At 42.5% G+C, this 19,037-nt stretch overlaps 1 protein-coding gene across 6 annotated transcripts in view; it reads right to left on the bottom strand.

Annotated features, from left to right (window-relative positions):
* Positions 1-4,065: 4,065 nt before the first annotated feature.
* The window catches only part of Pibf1 (progesterone immunomodulatory binding factor 1), a 161,362-nt gene continuing 146,390 nt past the window's right edge, over positions 4,066-19,037 (bottom strand). For 5 of the 6 annotated variants that reach the window (XM_050144590.1, XM_050144594.1, XM_050144593.1 and 2 more), the window contains 2 exons: positions 15,790-15,963; positions 4,066-4,482 (listed from right to left, as the gene is read on the bottom strand). In XM_050144590.1, the coding sequence (XP_050000547.1) occupies positions 4,432-4,482; positions 15,790-15,963 (225 nt within the window). In that variant the 3' untranslated portion in view covers positions 4,066-4,431. Of the gene's footprint in view, positions 4,483-6,835; positions 7,631-15,789; positions 15,964-19,037 lie in introns of all 6 variants that reach the window. The other variant, XR_007592168.1, reaches the window with a different exon arrangement.

The following is a 19,037-nucleotide window of genomic DNA, read 5'->3' as shown; positions in this document are numbered from 1 at the left end:
CCTAGGTGCCTCACTCATACAGTAAGTAGGATGTCAGAATCATCAAATTTAAATCCCCCAAATGACATGTGGCAGCATTAGAGGGACAATGGAACCTTTAAGAAGTGGGGTCTGGTAGAAGGAGGTTACATCACTGAGGGAGGGACTTGAAGGGATACTGCCCAAGCTGATGCTTTTTTTTTTTTTTTTTTTTTCGAGACAGGGTTTTTCTGTGGCTTTGGAGCCTGTCCTGGCACTAGCTCTTGTAGCCCAGGCTGGCCTCGAACTCCCAGAGATCTGCCTGCCTCTGCCTCCCGAGTGCTGGGATTAAAGGCGTGTGCTACCACCGCCCGGCCAAGCTGATGCTTTTGCTGCTTCCTGGCTGTGGTGAGGCAATCAGCTTTGCTTGGTCATGTGACCCCGCCAGCGGGCTCAGCCCCACCCCAGGCCCAAAGACAATGGTGCCAACTCACCCTGGACTGAAAGCTCTGAGGCCCTGGGCCTGAGCCAACCTTTCTTCCTCGGAGCTGATTGTTCTCTGGTGCATGCTAAGCAGCCCCTTCACCACTGAGCTACCGACACTAACTTGGCATTTCCGTGTTCTGTTCTGCCCAAAGACTGGAAGTTATATCTGACTTGAAGACTTGATCTGGGCCAGTTTGAAACTTTATTTTGCAAGGATACTTACAAGCGCTGTTTTTGAGTTCACAGCATCCTACCAAGAGTCTTTTCTGGTTGTCTCCTTTCTACTGATGGATGATAAGATTGATTGGAAGTCAGGTGACAGAGTCTCTGATATCCTTTATCTAATTGCTTTGCATTCCTGGTAATGGTTACCCAAATCATTGGCTTTGTCAGAACTTGCTAGATTGTGATTGCCCCAAGTACTTTCTCCTCTTTTGAAAAACATCCTCGGGAAGTAGAAAAAGACAATATCTCCTGGAGTAAATTGGGAGCTTGGGGGATCTTGCAAGAACTTGAGGGGGAGAGGAGAGACAGGGAGGGGAGCAGAGAAAAATGTAGAGCTCAATAAAAATCAATTTAAAAAATCCAAAGAAAGAAAGAGAGAAAGAAAGAAAACATTCTCATTGAGTAAAACAGTTAGTGCGCCTTTTTAAAAGGTGTAATTTAAGCCACGGAGGCACACTCCTGTCATTCCAGCTCTTGAAAGAGGAAGGAAGGAATTCAAGGCTAGCCTCAGCTAAGCCAGTCTGACTTGACCTAGTGTTACAGGGCTTGACTACTAGTGTGAAAGCCTAGTCATCCCCAGAGGCATCCAGCTCAAACACCATTTAGTGAGCACTGATGGTTTTATACCACAAACATTACTATAATTGAGATAGTGATTTTCTCTCTCCTCGGTTTCCCTTCACTCTTATGTGCATTTGGAAATATCCATTCATTCATTGTTTAAAAAACAAAACAAAACAGGATTGGGGCTCAACGGTTGTGAACACTTGCTCCTCTTGCAGAGGGCCTAGGTTTGGTTCCCACTATTGTGTGTTTGCTCAGGAAATCCTACACCTTCCAATGAACTCCATGAAGAGCAAGCATGCATGTGGTACACATTCATACATCCAGGGAAAACACCGATACACATAGAACAAAAATAAATAAATCTTTAAAAAAATAACCGTTTGGCGATATAGTCCATTAGGGCTTGGCACTTGAGTCCTGAGGGCTGGGGTTAGTGGGGGAGCTACAGGAAGGGTCAGGGATGACGGCGGGTTGTGGATGCACTGCAGCTGGTGGTAGGGTATATGAGTTATTGAAAATGACATCACCAGAAGACAAGCTAGGGGAGTTCAGCTCTGGACATGTTAAGTTTAAGGAGCAATGGGACAGTGAACAGGACTGTCAAGGAGGCAGGTGTTAAAGGGGGCAGTGTGGATGGGAGACAAGTATTTGTTAAGTACTGGCATATTGTACCTGAGCACAGGGCAGAAACTTCTCGTCTATGCATTAATTACAAAATGGAGAGAGAAAAGGCCTGGGGGGAGGGGGTTGAATATTTTTGGTAACTTCATAGTCGGATATAAGAGGAGAGAGAGACCGTGCACGGAGGTGTGCACCTGTAATCCCAGCCCTCCGGAAGCACAGGGAAGAGGATCGCTGCAAATTTTTGGCAATTCTTATCTGCAGAGTGATTTCCCCGCCAGGCAGGGCCACACAGCCAAAGCTCATTTTAAAGCAAAGAAAGAAACAAATGAAGACTCCACATGGACACAGATATTACACTTCCGGTGTAAACTGAGGCCTGGCCTGTGGACTCAAACCAAACAAATGCTGCCCCCCTGAGGACTCCTGGTGGGTCCATCCCTGGTTTTGTCCAGAACTTCAGTCTGCCTGTCTATAAAACTAACCATGTCTGTTCAGTTAATTGGAACACTGACTCCATTTGATAGAAAAAAGTGGTCTATTTCTACAGTAAAAAGCAAAGTCAATTAAGGTCCATCCTCTAAAGCCAGGGAGGTAATACAGTTGAATGCCTGTCTAGCATGCACAAGGCCCTATGTTCAATCCCCAGCACCTGAGGCGGGAAATAACAAAATCTTTGTTGTAATCTTGCCTTATGACATATCTGTCTATGTTGTTTGTATGCTGTAGGTTGGTGATGTAGCACAGTGCTGAACTCTTGTTAGCTCAACACCCGAAGTTCCATGCCCAGTGTGTTCTTCTGCTGCTGCTGCGGGTCCTCCTCCATGGTGCTGGAGTTGAACACTTCTTGCAGGCTAAGCCTTCATTCTACCACTGAGCTACTAACAGCCCCAGACCTCTCCTTTTCCCCACACAAGGGCTGGGATTTTAGGCATGACCACATACCTAAGGGAACATGTATGGTAAGACGGAACAAATTCGACTGCTCCTTTCCCACTGAACTGATGTGTGCCTGGCACTGCCCCCTGATTAACAATGTTAAGACTTCTCAGCAAACTGTTACTTCACCACAGATATCAGACTTTCCTGCTTAATGAGAATAGGAAATATGTTGAAATAGGAGCGGCGGGGCTGCGTCCCCGGCACCCGGCCGCCCACATGGCTAGTTTATACCCAGAAATAATTACACGGAAACTGTATTCTTTCAAACACTGCCTGGCCCGGCTAGGTCCAGTTTCTTATTGGCTAGCTCTTACATATTGTTCTAACCCATTTCTAATATTCTGTGTAGCCCACGAGCTGGCTTACCAGAGAGGATCTTAACCTGCGTCTGTCTGGAGTGGGAGCATCATGGCGACTCACTGACTAAAGCTTCTTTTTCCCAGCATTCTCTTCTGTCTACTCCGCCTACCTAATTTTCTGTCCTATGAGGGCCGAGGCAGTTTCTTTATTAGTAAGAAATCACTCCCACATCAGAAATATAAAGGAAAAAGCCAAGAACACCAAAACGTGTTTTTTAAGAGCCAGGGGTGTGATAGTACACACCTTTAATCTCAGACCTGGGAGCTAGGTGAGTCTGAGGCTAGCCTAGACTACACAGTGGCCTGCCACAGATACACAGGGAGATTTTTCAAAGACAAGCAAAGGGAAACCCCTCTTCACAAAAGAAAAACAAGGTTTATCAGTTTATACACTTTAGTGTGTTGTATGTAGCGTGCTGTTCGTATGTATGCGGGTGCACATGTGCCATGGTGCACATAACCAGAGCACAGGAGCTTTTGGGAATCAGGTCCTTTTTCCTCTGGGTTTCTGGCATGGATTTTAGATGGTTTTGTGGCCCCACAAATGGTTTTTATTGTTTGTTTGTTTTTTTAGACACAGGGTTCCCCCCCTTTTTTTTCTTGTGTGTGTGTTTGTGTATGTGTGTGTAGCTTTGGAACCTGTGTTGGAACTTGATCTGTAGACTGGGCTGGCCTCAAACTCACGGAGATTTGCCTGACTCTGTGTCAAGTTCTGGGACTAAAGGTATGTACCACCACTGTCCAGCCACAAATGGTTCTTAGTGTTAAAGAATGTCAGATGTTTGGGTAGTTGTATTATGTGATCTCAGAATTTATATAGTCCAGGAATTTTATTCATCAAAATATTTACAAGCCAAACCCTTATGAAGAACTCTCTATTTATGAAAACTCTACAATCTAGTTAGAGGATAGAAGGCATTTATTTTATAACAAAATACATAAAACCAAAATATAAAGCATACGACTATTTGTACTTTATATATTGATTATACTGAAATTTGTTAATTTAACATTAGTTAAAATAAACATTAAGTTACTTATATTTGAAAATGTCAAGTACATGATTAAAATGAACGTTTTTCCCCCAACAGAGACAGCACTTCTGGAGTACACACTCTACTCCAAAGCAGGGGCCTGGCTGGGGGGCACAGTGCGGAGGGAGGGTCCTGGCTGGGGGCGTGGTGTGGAAGGAGGGGCCTGGCTGGGGGTGCAGTGCGGAGGGAGGGGCCTGGCTAGGTTAGGGTTACGTTCTGGCTTTTTCCAGCACCAAACACTAGGCCTTCATCTTTTGGTTCTTGGACCATTCTTGTGCATCTGTTTTAGTCTGAAAAGAAAAAAAATGAGTAAATTAAATCAAATGCTTATAAGCAGGAGCGATGCAGAGAACTACATACCAGCACTAAGCATGATTAAGGCTGGCTTTGTAAAACAGGTTGGTAACTGCCCCCCCTCCCCCTTCTTCTCCCTTCTCCAAGGTCTCATACAACCCAGACTGGCTTTAAACAAACTGCCCCAAATGACCTTGAACTTCTGATACTCCTGTCTTCTTTGCCCAAGTGCTTAGAAAATGGCTCTTTTACCATACCTGATTGGTGTGAAGCTGGGCCTGGAACCCAGGGCTTCCGGCATGCCAGGCAAACACTCTACCTTTCTATCGACCCCCAAATTCGAAATTTTTGCTGCTTTTTAAAGAGATTAAGGAGAATTGGTGTGACTTCATCTGGAAAGGTTTGGTAGAATTTACCAGTTAAGTTATTTGGACCTAGTATTGTTTTGAGAGCTATAAGTCAACTCACATCTTAAAAGATGTAGCGGTCCTGTTTCCTCTCTTGGTTTCCAGGTGCTTGTGAGCAGTCTCTTCAACCCTGTCATGTTTGCTTTAAGGGCCTAGGCTGGTACAGCGATAGGCTCCAGAGGGTGGTTAGGAGAGTCAGTGGCATAGTGCATGTAAAACACTTAAACCTCAACATAAGTACTCCGTATTCCCCGTTGTCCCCCTCTCCGCTATGTGACAGTTTGCTGTTAGGTTGAACTAGTCTCAAAGTGGTAACCATCCGGCCTCAGGCCACCGTTCAAAGCCGCCCCTACTCAGGATGCCTGCCCTGAAACCTCAGGATCTTGTTGGCTCCCTTTTAAAGACCTGGAGCCTTTATGATGGATTATTATTGCTGTTGAGACAGCTTTGCACCGTCAACGTGGGCCTTAAGTTACCTATGCTGTTGGGCTGTGGCGTAGTCCAGCAGCTGGGAGGTGGAGCATGGACACAATGTGTGCTACATCAGACCACCTCGTCCTCCCAAGGAAGCACAGCAGGAGACAGCTATGCAGCTGAGGATGATCCCCACGAAGCCTGGACTCCTTCAGGACTAGGATCACAGGCACAGCCACCGTGCCTGGTTTTATGTAGTGCCGGGGCTGATTCCACAGGTTCATGCATGCTGGGCAAGTGTTCTACTAACTGAGCCACATATCCAGCCCCAGTTGTTTACTTGAATCATCTACTTAATAAGCATTCTCTGTGGGAAGTCATAAAATGATGCTCAATAAGGGCTGTTTTAATGATCAAACAGATCTCTGCTGCTAACTTTTCATCTAAATGCGATCTATATTAATGAGAGTATTTGGCAGCTGGCCCCTATATAAACCCAACTTTTGACATTGAATAAAATTGGATATTGGATTTTTTGGATATCTAATTAATATTTCTTAAAAAGCTTTAGTTTTTAAAGGAAAAACAGATTGTCTTGGAACTGTGTTGATTGGGATTCAAATCACGATTTAAAGATCACATTTAAAAATAATTTCTGTGTATTGTGGACATTTGATCATAACTAGTACTAGGAAGAACTTAGTTTTAAATCTATTTCTATAAAATCTTATTTTCCTCTATATCTTTTTTTTAAATATTTATTTATTTATTTATTATGTATACAATATTCTGTCTGTGTGTATCTCCAGACCTCACTACAGATGGTTGTGAGCCACCATGTGGTTGCTGGGAATTGAACTCAGGACCTTTGGAAGGGCAGGCTATGCTCTTAACCACTGAGCCATCCCTCCAGCCCCCTTTCCTCTATATCTTAAGATTCAAATTAAGGGATGTTTTTATCTGGGGCATTGTGGTGTACACCTCAGGAGATTGGGGCAGGAATTCTAGGTCAGTCTAGACTACAAACTGAGACCCTGCTTCAAACAATGACAAAATAGGTATATTTGGGCTGGGTGTGGTGGCTCATGCCCACTGTCTTAGCACTGAGAGGCAGAGGCAGGAAGATCAGGAGTTTAAGGTTATTGTTAGCCATGCAGTGAGTCTGAGCAAGCCTGGGATACATAAGACCCTATCTTACTAAGAAAAACAGAGGTATGTTTGTTAGGAAGGTTGTTAGTGCCAAGCATAGTGGTATACACCTTTAATCCCAGCAATTGGGAGCAGAGGCAGGTGGGTTTCTAGTGTGGGAAATCCTTCTGTATATGTGTTGCTTTTTATTGGTTAATAAAGAAGCATTTTTGGTCAATGGCTTAACAGAATATAGCCAGGATGAAAGAGATATATATAGAGAGAGTAGGTGGAGTCAGAGATGCCATGGAGCCACCAGAAAAGGAACTAAGTACAGAGAGACATTTCATTGTATGGGCTGCTAAGCTAAACCAACATATATACTTTTTTTAAAGGTTACCTTGGCTTCAAAATTTGGGTATAAGGATTTGTTGCTTTGGAAAAGAGGTTCTTCTTTTGTTTCCACAGAAGATGAGAACCTGTGGAATCTTTCCAGACTAATGTGGTTTGATGGACCAAGATCTTCTGAAAGGTTGCCATGAACACCACCTAAAAATACTTTGCCCAGCAAAAAGCAAGAAGCAGTTTAGAAAGAACTACACCCAAATTCCCTAAATGATTGTTTATAAATGTTTGTTTACATTTAAAGGGTGTTATGTTATAAAGATGAATAATTTGCACTGGTATGGATCTTGATTTATTGATATAAATTTAAAGCCAATTTTGTTATATTTCTGCTCTTGATTAAGGTATTATGTTTGTGCAGCTCATTTAAAAATGTAATGTATAATTAAGAAATATAGGTTAATAGATAGTCGTCCATAATAGACAAGCTTGTAGTCATGTTAGTCATGTTTTCTAGATATATAGAGACATATTTCAGTTAGAGAGGGATTCTTCAAATCTTTCAGAGACCTTCAGAATATGGCATTTAAAATGTTTTAGGAGGTTAGGACTTTTTATGACATGAGACAGACAAATCTGCTTCTGGAAGTACCAATCTACTTCAAGAGGAAGATGGGCATTGAAGAGGCTATTTATGTAGTTTGTTAGCCATTTGGGCAAGAAACTGCTCTTGCCTGGACTGCTTGATGAACTGGACATGCAGAACACACAGAGAAATGACTGCTGAACTTGCCTAAAGGTGAGATGGTCCTTCAGGGTTCCTGTTTCACCAAAGAGTCTGCCAGACATTCTGCAGGACACAGAAAAATTGACTGACAAATTGCGAATATAGGTGGAACTGTCTTTGAAATTTCCTGCTTTGTGGAAAAGTCTTCCGGATACTATGGGCCTCTAGGCTGAAGATGAATGCCCCAACAATACAGAAACTGTCCAGGCAGTGAGACATCTCTGTCAATTCTAGAGTTTTGGAAGTTGCTTATAATGTACTTCCTGTTTACTTAGGTACTATTATATCCTTTTGGAGTTTTTGATGGAGTTGAAGAATAGATAGCTATAATTATAGTTTTCCTTGCTTATGATAAAAGATAAAGTAGATATAAATATTGTAGCTATAATTCTAGCTAGATATCTGTTTTGTTATATGTAATTTTACTATGTTAAAGTTAAAGCCTTCCTTTTTATTTAAACAGAAAAGGGGAAATGGTGTGGGAAGTCCTTCTGTGTATGTTTTGCTTTTATTGGTGAATGAATAAAGAAGCTGTCTTGGGCCTGTCCATGGCAGAATAGAGATAGGTGAGGAAAACTAAACTGAATGCTGGGAGAAAGAAGGTGGAGTCAGGAGAAGCCATGTAGTTGTCAATGTAGAAAGACGCAAGCTGCCAGCTGGAACCTTGCCTAGGCCATGAGCTTTGTGGTAAAATATAAAATAATAGAAATGGGTTAATTTAAGATGTAAGAGTTAGCCAGAAATATGCTTAAGCTATTGGCCAAACAGTATTGAAAATAATACAGCTTCTGTATGATTATTTCGAGTCTGGGTGGCAGGGAACAAATTAGCGGCCTCTGATAACAGGTTTCCGGGAGTTAGGCTTGCATGATCTATAGAGTTCCAGGTCGGCCAAATGTACAGAGAGACCCAGTTTGTTTGCTTGTTTTGTCTTTTGGGTTTGTTTGTTTGTTGGTCTAAAAGAAAAAAAAGCAAGAAAGCAAGCAGTTAAGTGCCCTTCCAGCTTCCTTTATGACTCTTTAGCTACTTTCAATTGGCTGGCATGTGTTCTTCCCCTATCCTTTTTCATGGGGAGGGGTCCCATCGTCTCCATCTATTCCTATAGCTGTCAATTCTCTTCCATCAGTATCTGCTAATTTCGCCCTAAATTAACATAAAATTCCACATCTTCTTCCCTTCCAGTTCAGTAATTCGTCTTGCACTACTGTCAGCAAGAGTTGGGAAGACAAAGCTGACACTCCCAATATTCTGTACTTGTTTTTATCTAGTGCATCACGCTGTAGTGCACACACAGTTTCTCACTGCTACGCTATGGGGCACTTGGGCAGGAACCATGTGTATAGAATCAGGGTTTTTGGTTTTTTTGAGATGGGTTCTCTGTGCAACAGTACTGGTTGTCTTGGAACTCATGGACCAGGATGGCCACAGACTTACAGAGATTCACTTGCCTCTGCCTCCCAAGTGCTGGGATTAAAGGTATGCACCACCACCACCCAGAGCCCTGTGTATAGAATAAGGTAAACCTTAGGAATAAACAGATACCTTCAAAAGAATGTGTATAGTTCTAAATGACAGTTATGGTTTGACTATGAAATGTTCACCCTGTGTTGACTACTTAGTCCCTGGTGATGGCACTACATGAGAGGTAGTGTTAACTTTGGAGGTGGGGCTTGGCTGGAGGAAGTCACCGGAACCTGCTTTTCAATGTTTCTGGTCCCTGCCTTGGGCTCTGCTCCCTGACTGCCATCAGCAGCCTTAGCCATGAGCCCCCAATGCTATGATTCTTTGCTTCACATGCTGGGAAACAGCAGAGTGGTCACAGTTAAAACCTCCAAAACCTTGAGCCAGAACATCTTCCTCCTGTGCTCTTGTTGGGGATGTGCACGACAGTGACCCCAGTGAGTAATGCAATGTCCCCTGAGACGAAGGCAGGGTCTCACTATGTGGTCTTCTTTGGCTTGGAGCTCAGTGTGTAGATCAGGATGCCCCCAAACTCCTGGGTAATCCTTCTGTTTCTGGTTCCCAGGGGCTGGGATTACAGCCATGGACCACCATGCTCAGTTAAAACTAAGTTGTTTTAGAGACAGGCATGGATCTTGAGGACATTACACGGAGTGAAATAAACCAGCCACAGAAAGATAGATCCGATTTAGTGAAATTTACAGGAGCAGAATGTAGAACGGCGAGAAGGAAGAAAAGGGGGTTATTTAAAGGATCAAGGTAGAGATTTTACAAGATTGTGTATATTTGATACTACTAAACTATACATGTAATGTAGTTAATATGGCTGAACTTATATATATTTTATTGTATAGCAAAAAAGGGAAAATGGGAGTTTTTAAACAAAATGCCTTGAAAGATGGGCTTGGTGGCATGTATCTGTCACACCAGCATTAGGAGGTGGGGATGCAGCTCCGACGGCAGAGAGCCTGCCTGGCATGCACAGAGTCCTGGGTTCGATCCCCAGCACCATGTGCACTGGAAGTGGCAATGCACAAACATCCACGGCTATCTTCTACACCAGTGTCAGGCCATCCTCAGATCCCTAAGACCCTGGCAGTGGGGGTGGGGTAGGGAGTGATACTGGAACAATGTTCTGTTTCCAGTGCTAGTTACGTGGACTGCTGTTAAACTGGTCACACATTTACTATATATTTCTCATTTTATAGCCTTCTGTATTTAATAGCAGAGCCAGTTTTCACCAGAATCTAGTTTATCAGATTACTGCCTTTTAAAAATCACTCCAGGTGGTGACTGTGGAGGTTCATGTTTATATTCCCAGCACACAGAAGCTGAGGCAGGAGGTTTGCTATGAGTTTGAGGCCAACCTGTGCTCCACATGAGGCTACCCTGACTATAAAATGGCACCCTATCTTAAAAACCCCAACACCAAACCAAACCAAGCCAAGCCAAGCAAACAAACAAAACCCTCCTCCGTACTATGCGTGCGGACAGGATGGAGAGAGTCCAGTTCCCGCAGAAGCTGGGCAGGCTCTCCTCCTTCCAGGCAAGCATCGCCTTTTCAGGAGGTTAGACCGTCTCAACCCTCCTGCTCCTTCCTGTCTTGCTCTTCTGCACCATGCTTTCTGTATTTTGTAATTCTGTACAGTAGTCTATTATGTGCTGTGCAGAAAGGGTCTAACTATGCACCCCAGACTTGCCTTGAACTGCAACCTTCCTACCTCTGCCTTCTGAGGGATAGGATTATGGCTTATCAGGCCCAGCGCTTCAACATAGCTCTGAATTTTAGGCAATAAAGATAGATATTTTTTTTCCTCCGTGGTCCTGAGGATCAAATGCAGGCAGAGCCTGGTGCATGCCAGGTTAACACTCTACCTGTGAGCTATAACCCTACCCCTACTAGACTGTAAGGTATTAGAGTGAAACCTCTCAATATGTAATTGTGTAATGTTCAAATCAGAGTGAATCCCTTCAAATATTTATTGTGAAAAGAAGAAAGCTTCAATCTACTTTTGTGTGTTGATTTATAGTCTATGTCCATCTGGAATGTAAAGAGGAACAATAGTCTCAGAACCTACTGTGTATAATATTACTCGGCACAAGGAAATGAATGAATATGGTTTGGATGTGTCATGACAGAGACTGTTCAGTTCTATGTACTGGGCATGAGGTTTGCGGTCATACCTAAGTGTTTATCCTAAGCAATATGAAAGAACATGTATGAAAGTAGGGCGAGAACATGCTGTAACTAACCAGAGAGAACTATGGGCAACATTTACAATTCTAAGCAACTGCCCAATTAGCAAGACACAGAAGTACCACATTTAGCTTTACGAACTTGAATGCATTTTTATTTTAGATCCTATATGTAGACCTGGTTGGCTGGGAACTTGTGGCAATCTTCCTGTCTGCCTCACAACTGATGGGATGACCGGCATGTGGGGCTACACCTGATCAAAGTCAGCGTTATCACCCGAGACAACGTGTATGCTGAGGCCTTTTTCCTTCCTTCCTTCCTTCCTTCCTTCCTTCCTTCCTTCCTTCCTTCCTTCCTTCCTTCCTTTCTTTCTCCCTCTCTCCCTCCCTCCTTCCCTCCCTCCCTCCTTCCTTTCTTCCTTACTTTTTTGGTTTTTCAAGACAGGGTTTCTCTATGTAACAGTGCTAGCTGTCCTGGAACTCGTTTTGAAGACCAGGCTGACCTTGAACTCAGAGATCCACCTGCCTCTCAAGTGCTGGGATTAAAGGCACACCCCACCACTGCCTGGCTTGGATGGGGTTTTGCTGTGTAACCTAAGCAGCCCTTGAACTTGTGATGAGGTTCTCCTGCTGCAATTACAGGCATGCAGCATCATGTCTGGCTATTGGCAAACTTCTGCCCTTGGTCATATATTAATTGTAATTCATGCTCCTTTGAGCTACATTAGAACTGAATATGTGATTTCTCATCTACCCTAGTATCTAAGTTTGTTACCACCAAAATGTGAACAAATGCCAAGTGAATAACAGTGGTTTAGAAAGGTTGATTTCTGATTCCCGTAAAATGAGTAATTAGTAATTCATTTCCAGATATTTTAGCTACTGATGTGCTATTACTAGTTTGCTAGTATAGCTTTACCTTCTAGATACTAGAAGTTTTCTAATCCATTACCAATTCTTAGTTAGTATAACATGGACCACAGATCAACAGCTGTTTGCATATGGGTTAGATACTGAAGTAGATATTTTAAAAGAACTATAACAATAAGCAAATGTATTAGAGACTGTATGGGGCTCACAGAGGCATTGACTCTTTATAAAGACTTTTCTCACATTAAACAGACAATGGATAAAGTGGGCCCAATAATTCAGATCTACAATTAGCTAGTCTTTATTTTGGTAATTCTACCCTCAAATGTTTGAACAGTAGTATCTCTATTGGCCCTTCCACCATACAATGGTGCTATGTGTACTAAATTTGATATTCCTCCTTCAGTTATTAATACAATTAGCCTTTTAAGTGAGGAGAGTCCTTAACCATCCCCTCTTCCCTAGCCCCTGGGAGACAGGGTCTCTCTGTGTAGCCCTGGTTGTCCTGGAACTCTCTCTGTAGACCAGGCTGCACTCAAACTCAGGCGATCCACCCGCCTCTACCTCCCGAGGCTGGACTAAAAACACAGGCCATCACTGCCCAGAAGAGTCCTTATTTTAAATTCACAACTCACAGAACTTCTTTCAGATGAAGCCAGTTTTCATTTATTTATGTAGGTAACATTACTGAGACATATTAATGATTACCTTTTATTACTATGAACACTGCCATAATTATTATGTGCTCATTTAAGCTAATTATATTTATAATTTTATAGAGAAACAGTACAAACTAATAAAAACACTTTAATTGTAGTACAGTGTTAACAAGTCCCAAAACAAAGTACTCCAGATTTGTGAGGCACCCGTACAGCTGCTGCAGAAACAATGAGAGATTAACTGGGCATCTACCAGAAGTAATTCATTAGTTAGAGGGGGACTTTGGAGTCGATTAACTGATAAGACAAAAAACCTTTGTGCCATCCAGAAGTAGCCAGCTAAAAACATTAATCTATAACATGGGGATTCTAAGACATTGAGAAGGTCTGTTAATTAGAAAGAACAGTGGCTGATAAACGCGGACAAAATACACCTGGTGGATCGCTCCTGGGATCCAGAAAACGAGCTGGAGATCAAGGCTCCAGGAGTTTAACCAGCCCAGCTTCTAAGGAAGGGAAAGGCTGTGTTTAGTAGACATAATTACTCTGCTACAGGCTGGGACACAAATATGGATTTCTAAGTCTTCACAGGTAGGGCCCAACTTCAATGAGTTGGCAGTCAGTCTGGGTTTATAATGGACAAAACATGAGAATGTCTGGGATCGCTCGCCTCTCCTTCCCTCATTCCAAGCTCACTCAGAAGTTTTTTAATTCAAAGGGCTCACTGCTAAACTATATGTGGAAGAGGCTACAGTATTATTTCTGACTTTAGAAATACAAATCTAATCTTTTTTTTTTTTTTTTTTTGAGACAAGTTTTCTCATTCCGAATTCCGGGTTGGCCTGAAACTCACTACGTGAGCTATGCTGTTGGGCCTCCCAAGTGCTGAGCACTGAACTGAGGTGTCCGAGTGAGGGGCACACCTCCGTGCGCAGGTGCCACTAACTCTAGGCTCGCACTGCCTCTTTCGCTTTCCAGAGTTTCAGTTGCCTACCCAAGTATTTCATGGAGTTTGAAGAGCTAAGAAGACAACCAAGTTGGAGAGATAAAGAATTGATCTCTTTCCCTTCAGCAAGTGTGTGCTGAAACAGTAGCTGTGGGGAGAAGGCACAGAAAGGCATGGAGACAAAGGGCTGAGTCAGAGGAAGGCTGGGACCTAGAGCAAGCATAACTGGGGACAGGGAGAGCCGCTGACGTGCACGGGGAAGCTCATGGCCACGGCTGCTGGGACTCCCAAGCTGCCTGTGTGGAGACTGCTCACAGGAGGCCTCCTGCTTTCCTTGCCATCAGCCTGGCCTATGGACCCTGACAATAGGTTTCCATTGTTTGACAGAGACTGGAGTTAAGGCTTTGCGGTGGCTTGGGTCTATAATCCTAGCACTGTGGGGGTTTGAGGCCAGCCTAGCAAAGTCTTCTATGAGACTTTCTAAACACCCAGGGGCTGGAATTGTACCTCAGAGGAAGAATCCTTGCCATGAACAAGTGTGCAAGAAGGATGTTCAGTCCCTGGCATGGGAGGAAAAGGAAAGGGGGTTTGATTATATGATTATAAATGTCTTCCATATCACTGATCTCGAAAGCCTGATCAGTGTGTGTAAGGAGAGGGCGGGGGTCACAAATCCTGAACTTATTTTTTCTTTCTTTCCCTCCTGAGACACAGTTTCTCTGTGTAACTCTGGCTGTCCTGGAACTTGCTTTGTAGATCAGACTGGTCTTGAACTCACAGAAGATAATCTGCTTGCCTCTGCCTCCCCAGGGCTGGGATTAAGAGCCTGTGCCATCACTGCCTGGGTTCACCTTGTTTCCCCTCCCCCACAACTTGTTTTTATAAGCATCTAGAGGACTTAAAAAAGTTGAAGTTCAAGGACTTACTGAGTTAGAATATTAAAATGTTTTTTCTGATATTGAGTCTTGTAGGATGGCAAGTTAAGCCTCCCTACCCACCTTTTTTTTTTTTTTTGAAAACCATGATAAAGTAATCAAAAATGCCACTCGTTTTCTGCTGCCCTTTAATTCCTTTTTGTAGTATTGGTTGAAACATATACATTTTAATATTTCCTAAAGTATTTTCTGCACATTTCTCCATCCCTTTCTTCCAGACAGGGTTCCACTATATTTCAGGCTGACCTCCAATTCACGATGCGGCTGAGGTTGGCCTTGAATTCCTGATTCTCCTTTCCCCACCACCCATATTCCAGGAGTACAGGTGTGTTATCAAGCCCTTTTAATTTTATTGTAAAAGTTATTTCCAGATAGAGTCTCATCAAGTTGAGCACACTGGTCTAGAACTTAACAATCTCCCGTCGTAAGCCTCCCAAGGTGGCTGATGAAGCAGGCGTATACTGTTCTGTCTAGCTCCAGTTAATATGAACTGTTTGTATTCTTTATGGAAGAGCCATCATAGTATTTATAAGTAAGTGGGAGCAGGTGCTACTTTTCATCCTTTTATTCTCATGTAAATTAAAACATTATGGTCTGGGGAGACGGCTCAGTGGGTGAAGTGCTTGCCACACACGCGTGAGGGCCTGAGTGTGGATTCCTAGAATCCACTAATGCAGGACGCAGCAATGCAAGTCTAGAATCTCAGTGTTCTATGATGGCATAGGAGGTAGAGACTGAAGACGCCCAGGAAGCCTGAGCGCCAGGAGCAGCAAACGAGAGACCTGAAGTTGTCCTCTAACCCCTGATGAGCAGTGGCTCACATGGTCCCTATGAACATGGACAGACACCTAAATCATGTGCCTATACAAGATAAAAACCATGCAGAATAAATTTGAGTCCCTTGTGATTGTTCCTGTCGATGGGAGAAGGAAAGGTGTAGAATTAGGAGAATTTCTAGTCAAGTTCAAGATGCTAATTAGAAACATAAAATCCAATACTCATGTAATGTACATCTTTAGGAAAGGGATTAATATAGACATTGCAAGGCCTTTGCCTAATATTGCCCAAATTAATTTAAAACAAATACGAATGAGAAGAAAAATATATCTAGTGAGAACCAGAGCTTAAATTCTAAATATTTTTAGCTGTACTTACAAATAGTGTTGGCTTGGGTATAAACACATTGTCTTCATGTTCTCTTGGCATGTTCAGAATCTTAGATGCTTGATTTTCTGTCACACCTTTTGATTCCACTTTAGAAAGAAGTAAGTTGTTCTCAGAATGTTTACTACACATATTAATGATGATCTGTTTCATGGCCGCAAATTCCTGTTGAGAGATGAAAACAAGAAAATAGCAAGTGTGATTTTTGGCAAAGAGACTAACAATGATTGACACGAAAACATTTATTTTAGGTAGAAAAAAATATTTGAATAATTATAATACATATATGAGGAAAGTTGAGAAAATAAAATATTAATGTACAAGAATTGTGCACATGACTTTTAAAATAGTAAACATGCCATGACTTTCAGCATTACAAATGACTTTTCTAGGCTAGTGGTTGTTAGTTCTTCTGCATATTGGAGTCACACATGAAACTTCAAAAACAACCCATGGTGTGTGTTTGTCACACCTATAGACTGTGACACAGTGGAGTTCTACTGCAGTTTTCTGGCGTATCTGTTGAGTAGAGTATTAATAGCGATTATTATTCGATTGGTAGAAATCAAACCCAGGCCTTGTGCATGGCAGGCAGCCTTAGCCTGGTAATCTTTTCCTTCCTCTTACACCATCCTCTTACCTTATCAAGTCTAAAATGAAGAAGGCAGAGAAATAGAACACAGAATGGTTTTCCATGATGACTAATCACAGTTTACTTCAAACAGTGAGCTTAGTATAAAGCTTCAGCATTTATTTAGCGGTGGTATTTCTGTAGCCTTTTACAAATGGTAAATGGAGCTGGCTAGAGTTGCCATTTTTAATGTGTCCAGTCCTAGGGGATTGAGTCCAGGGCCTTGTGCACGCAGCCAAGTACTTTACCACTGAGCTACACCCCATCCTGTCCAGTTGCCTCTCCAGAATATTTATTTCCTTACTTGAGACAGCACTATGCTAGGATGTCAGGCTGGCTTGGCATTTACTTTGTAGCCCAGGATGGCCTTGAACTCAGGAAGCCCCCTCCCTTTGGCCTTCACAGTGTTGTCACACGGATTTTAATTTGCCTTTTGAGTGAAAAATTAATCTGCTGAACTTTTTGAAGAATGTAGAGTAAAATTTGCAATGATGTCTTCTCGAACCTATTATTTTTCCTCACAAATGTCTGGGTCTTCATTAGTGGCTACTTCGATTACTTGCCAAACTGATGCCCCAGATACAAACCCCAGGGAGGTGGTGCGCTCCTCTATTTATCTGTAGAATAACAGTGGGCTCTGAACTAGGTATGGTTTTATCTTCATGCCAATACACCAACTAGAAGGATGCCCTGCTCCATGCTACTGATCTGTTTATAGATATCAGCTCTATGTCAGAGCAAGTCCCTACAGGCTCTCTCTTCTGGCTGCCACTAGTTCTATTTAGAACCACCTAGCTGGAGCAGATATTTTAAAACAGACTGCGGAGTTTGAGCCATCTACTAGATGCCTTACCTAGAATCCAGGACCCAGATGGGGGGGGGGGGTACCTGTAATGCTGGACTCCTCCTTCCGTCCTGCTGCGCCAATGTCTTGCTCAAAGCACAGACGACTGTGCACCAATACAGTCCTACCGCTATCTGGGCCTTAATGAGACTCACTTGGCTTTCAAGACTGAGTTATTTAATCTGTGGTAAAGAATGCAGCCACTGATTTAATGCTAAGTTTATTCAGTTACAATGGATTTTATTTTGTAATTTTTTTTTCTTGACAAGGTCTCTGGTAGCCCAGGCTGCTCTAATTTCTTTTGTCACCAAGGATGACTCTGGATCCCCTCAGCCTCCCCTGCAGTACCTGTAGTTCCCAAGATTATCCAGATTCTTATTTTGCTGTTCTTTGAGACTTCTTTTCTTTTCTTTTTCAGGTAGGGTTTTAGTGTGATCTAGGGTTAACTAGAATGTTTTACATAACCCAGATAGGCCTCAGGATCTGTTAACTTTAGCTTTCTGAATACTGGGATTATACATATATACAGGCTTAAACACCAACCTTAGTTATCAGGATGGATTCTCTACTGCTTTTATGACTGATGCATAGCTAGTATCCTGAAATTTCTTTTATTGGGTATATTGGCAAGTTCTATCTTCTATTCTTTCTTTAAAGCCCGTTTTGCACTTATTGTATATGTGTGTGCATGTGTGCGTGCATGTGTAATGCATGTGTGCCTCGGTTGAGGCTTCAGGGATCAAACTCAAGTCTCCAGAGCTCAGTGGTAGGTGTCTTTTTAGCTCACCGAACCATCCCATCAATTCAGTTTTATTGTTTCTTGAAACCATTTGTTCTTCTAACACCTGTCAATAGACATTTTATTAATACCAACCCTCTACCGTCTAACATTTTTCTATTATTTAGCCCAGGCTGGACGTAGAGTCTCTGTGTACCCCAGGCTGGTATGGACTCCCTGATGCTTGAATTATAGGTGAGTTTCATCCAACCTTACTTACTTTATTAATTTTCTCAGCATTATGGCGAAAAGTACTCTGCTTTGACAGTATAACTTCTGTGTCTTAGAAATCAAACTTGGACTTGGAGGCATCGGCTTCATCTTCCTTGAAAATGTCATTTCCTCTGGAATCTTCTGTCATTTAGTTCCAAGCTTTAACAGGATTCCTTCATGTTTCCTGTAGCTTTCTAATGTCATTCAGTCATTCATGGTTTTTCTAGACATGGTTTCTCTGTGTAACAGTTCTGGCTGGTCTGGAACTTGCTTTTGTAGACCAGGCTGACCTTGAATTCGCTGACGTCCACCAGCCTCTGCCTCCCAGTTGCTGGGATTAAAGGCGTGTGTCACCACTGCCTGGAGTTATTTTTATTTAAAATAATTTCCAATCCCTGAATATTCTCTGAGACTATTTCCCTCTGAGCTTGGCTGTCTGGGAACTGGAGATGCTCCAGCTGAGGTTACAGGAGAGCACTATGCCAGCTGCACTTCAGGATGCGATGTTAGAGGTTTTTTTTTTTTTTTTTTGGAAAACATCACAACATTTTGCTGTTTACTGTGTTATAGAAAGAGTACTTTCTAAAATCCTTCTGAAGAAACAAACTTTAATATTTTGCATGCCCTCTTCTGTTCCAGTTACTCACAACTCCAGATATGAGGAAGGAGCTTAATATCTGTCAGTTATGAAGTCTTTGCGTTGTGCTATTATTTTTATCCTAGGTCCTTATGGTGTTTTTTTTTTTTTTTTTTTTTTTTTTTTTTTTTTTTTT

This window comes from Alexandromys fortis, unplaced genomic scaffold (assembly GCF_014885135.2).
Source record: "Alexandromys fortis isolate MF-2015 unplaced genomic scaffold, M_Fortis_MF-2015_v1.1 scaffold_43, whole genome shotgun sequence".
Taxonomy (NCBI): domain Eukaryota; kingdom Metazoa; phylum Chordata; class Mammalia; order Rodentia; family Cricetidae; genus Alexandromys; species Alexandromys fortis.
Note: the sequence above shows the minus strand (reverse complement) of the source record. Positions and strands in the feature narration are given on the sequence as shown.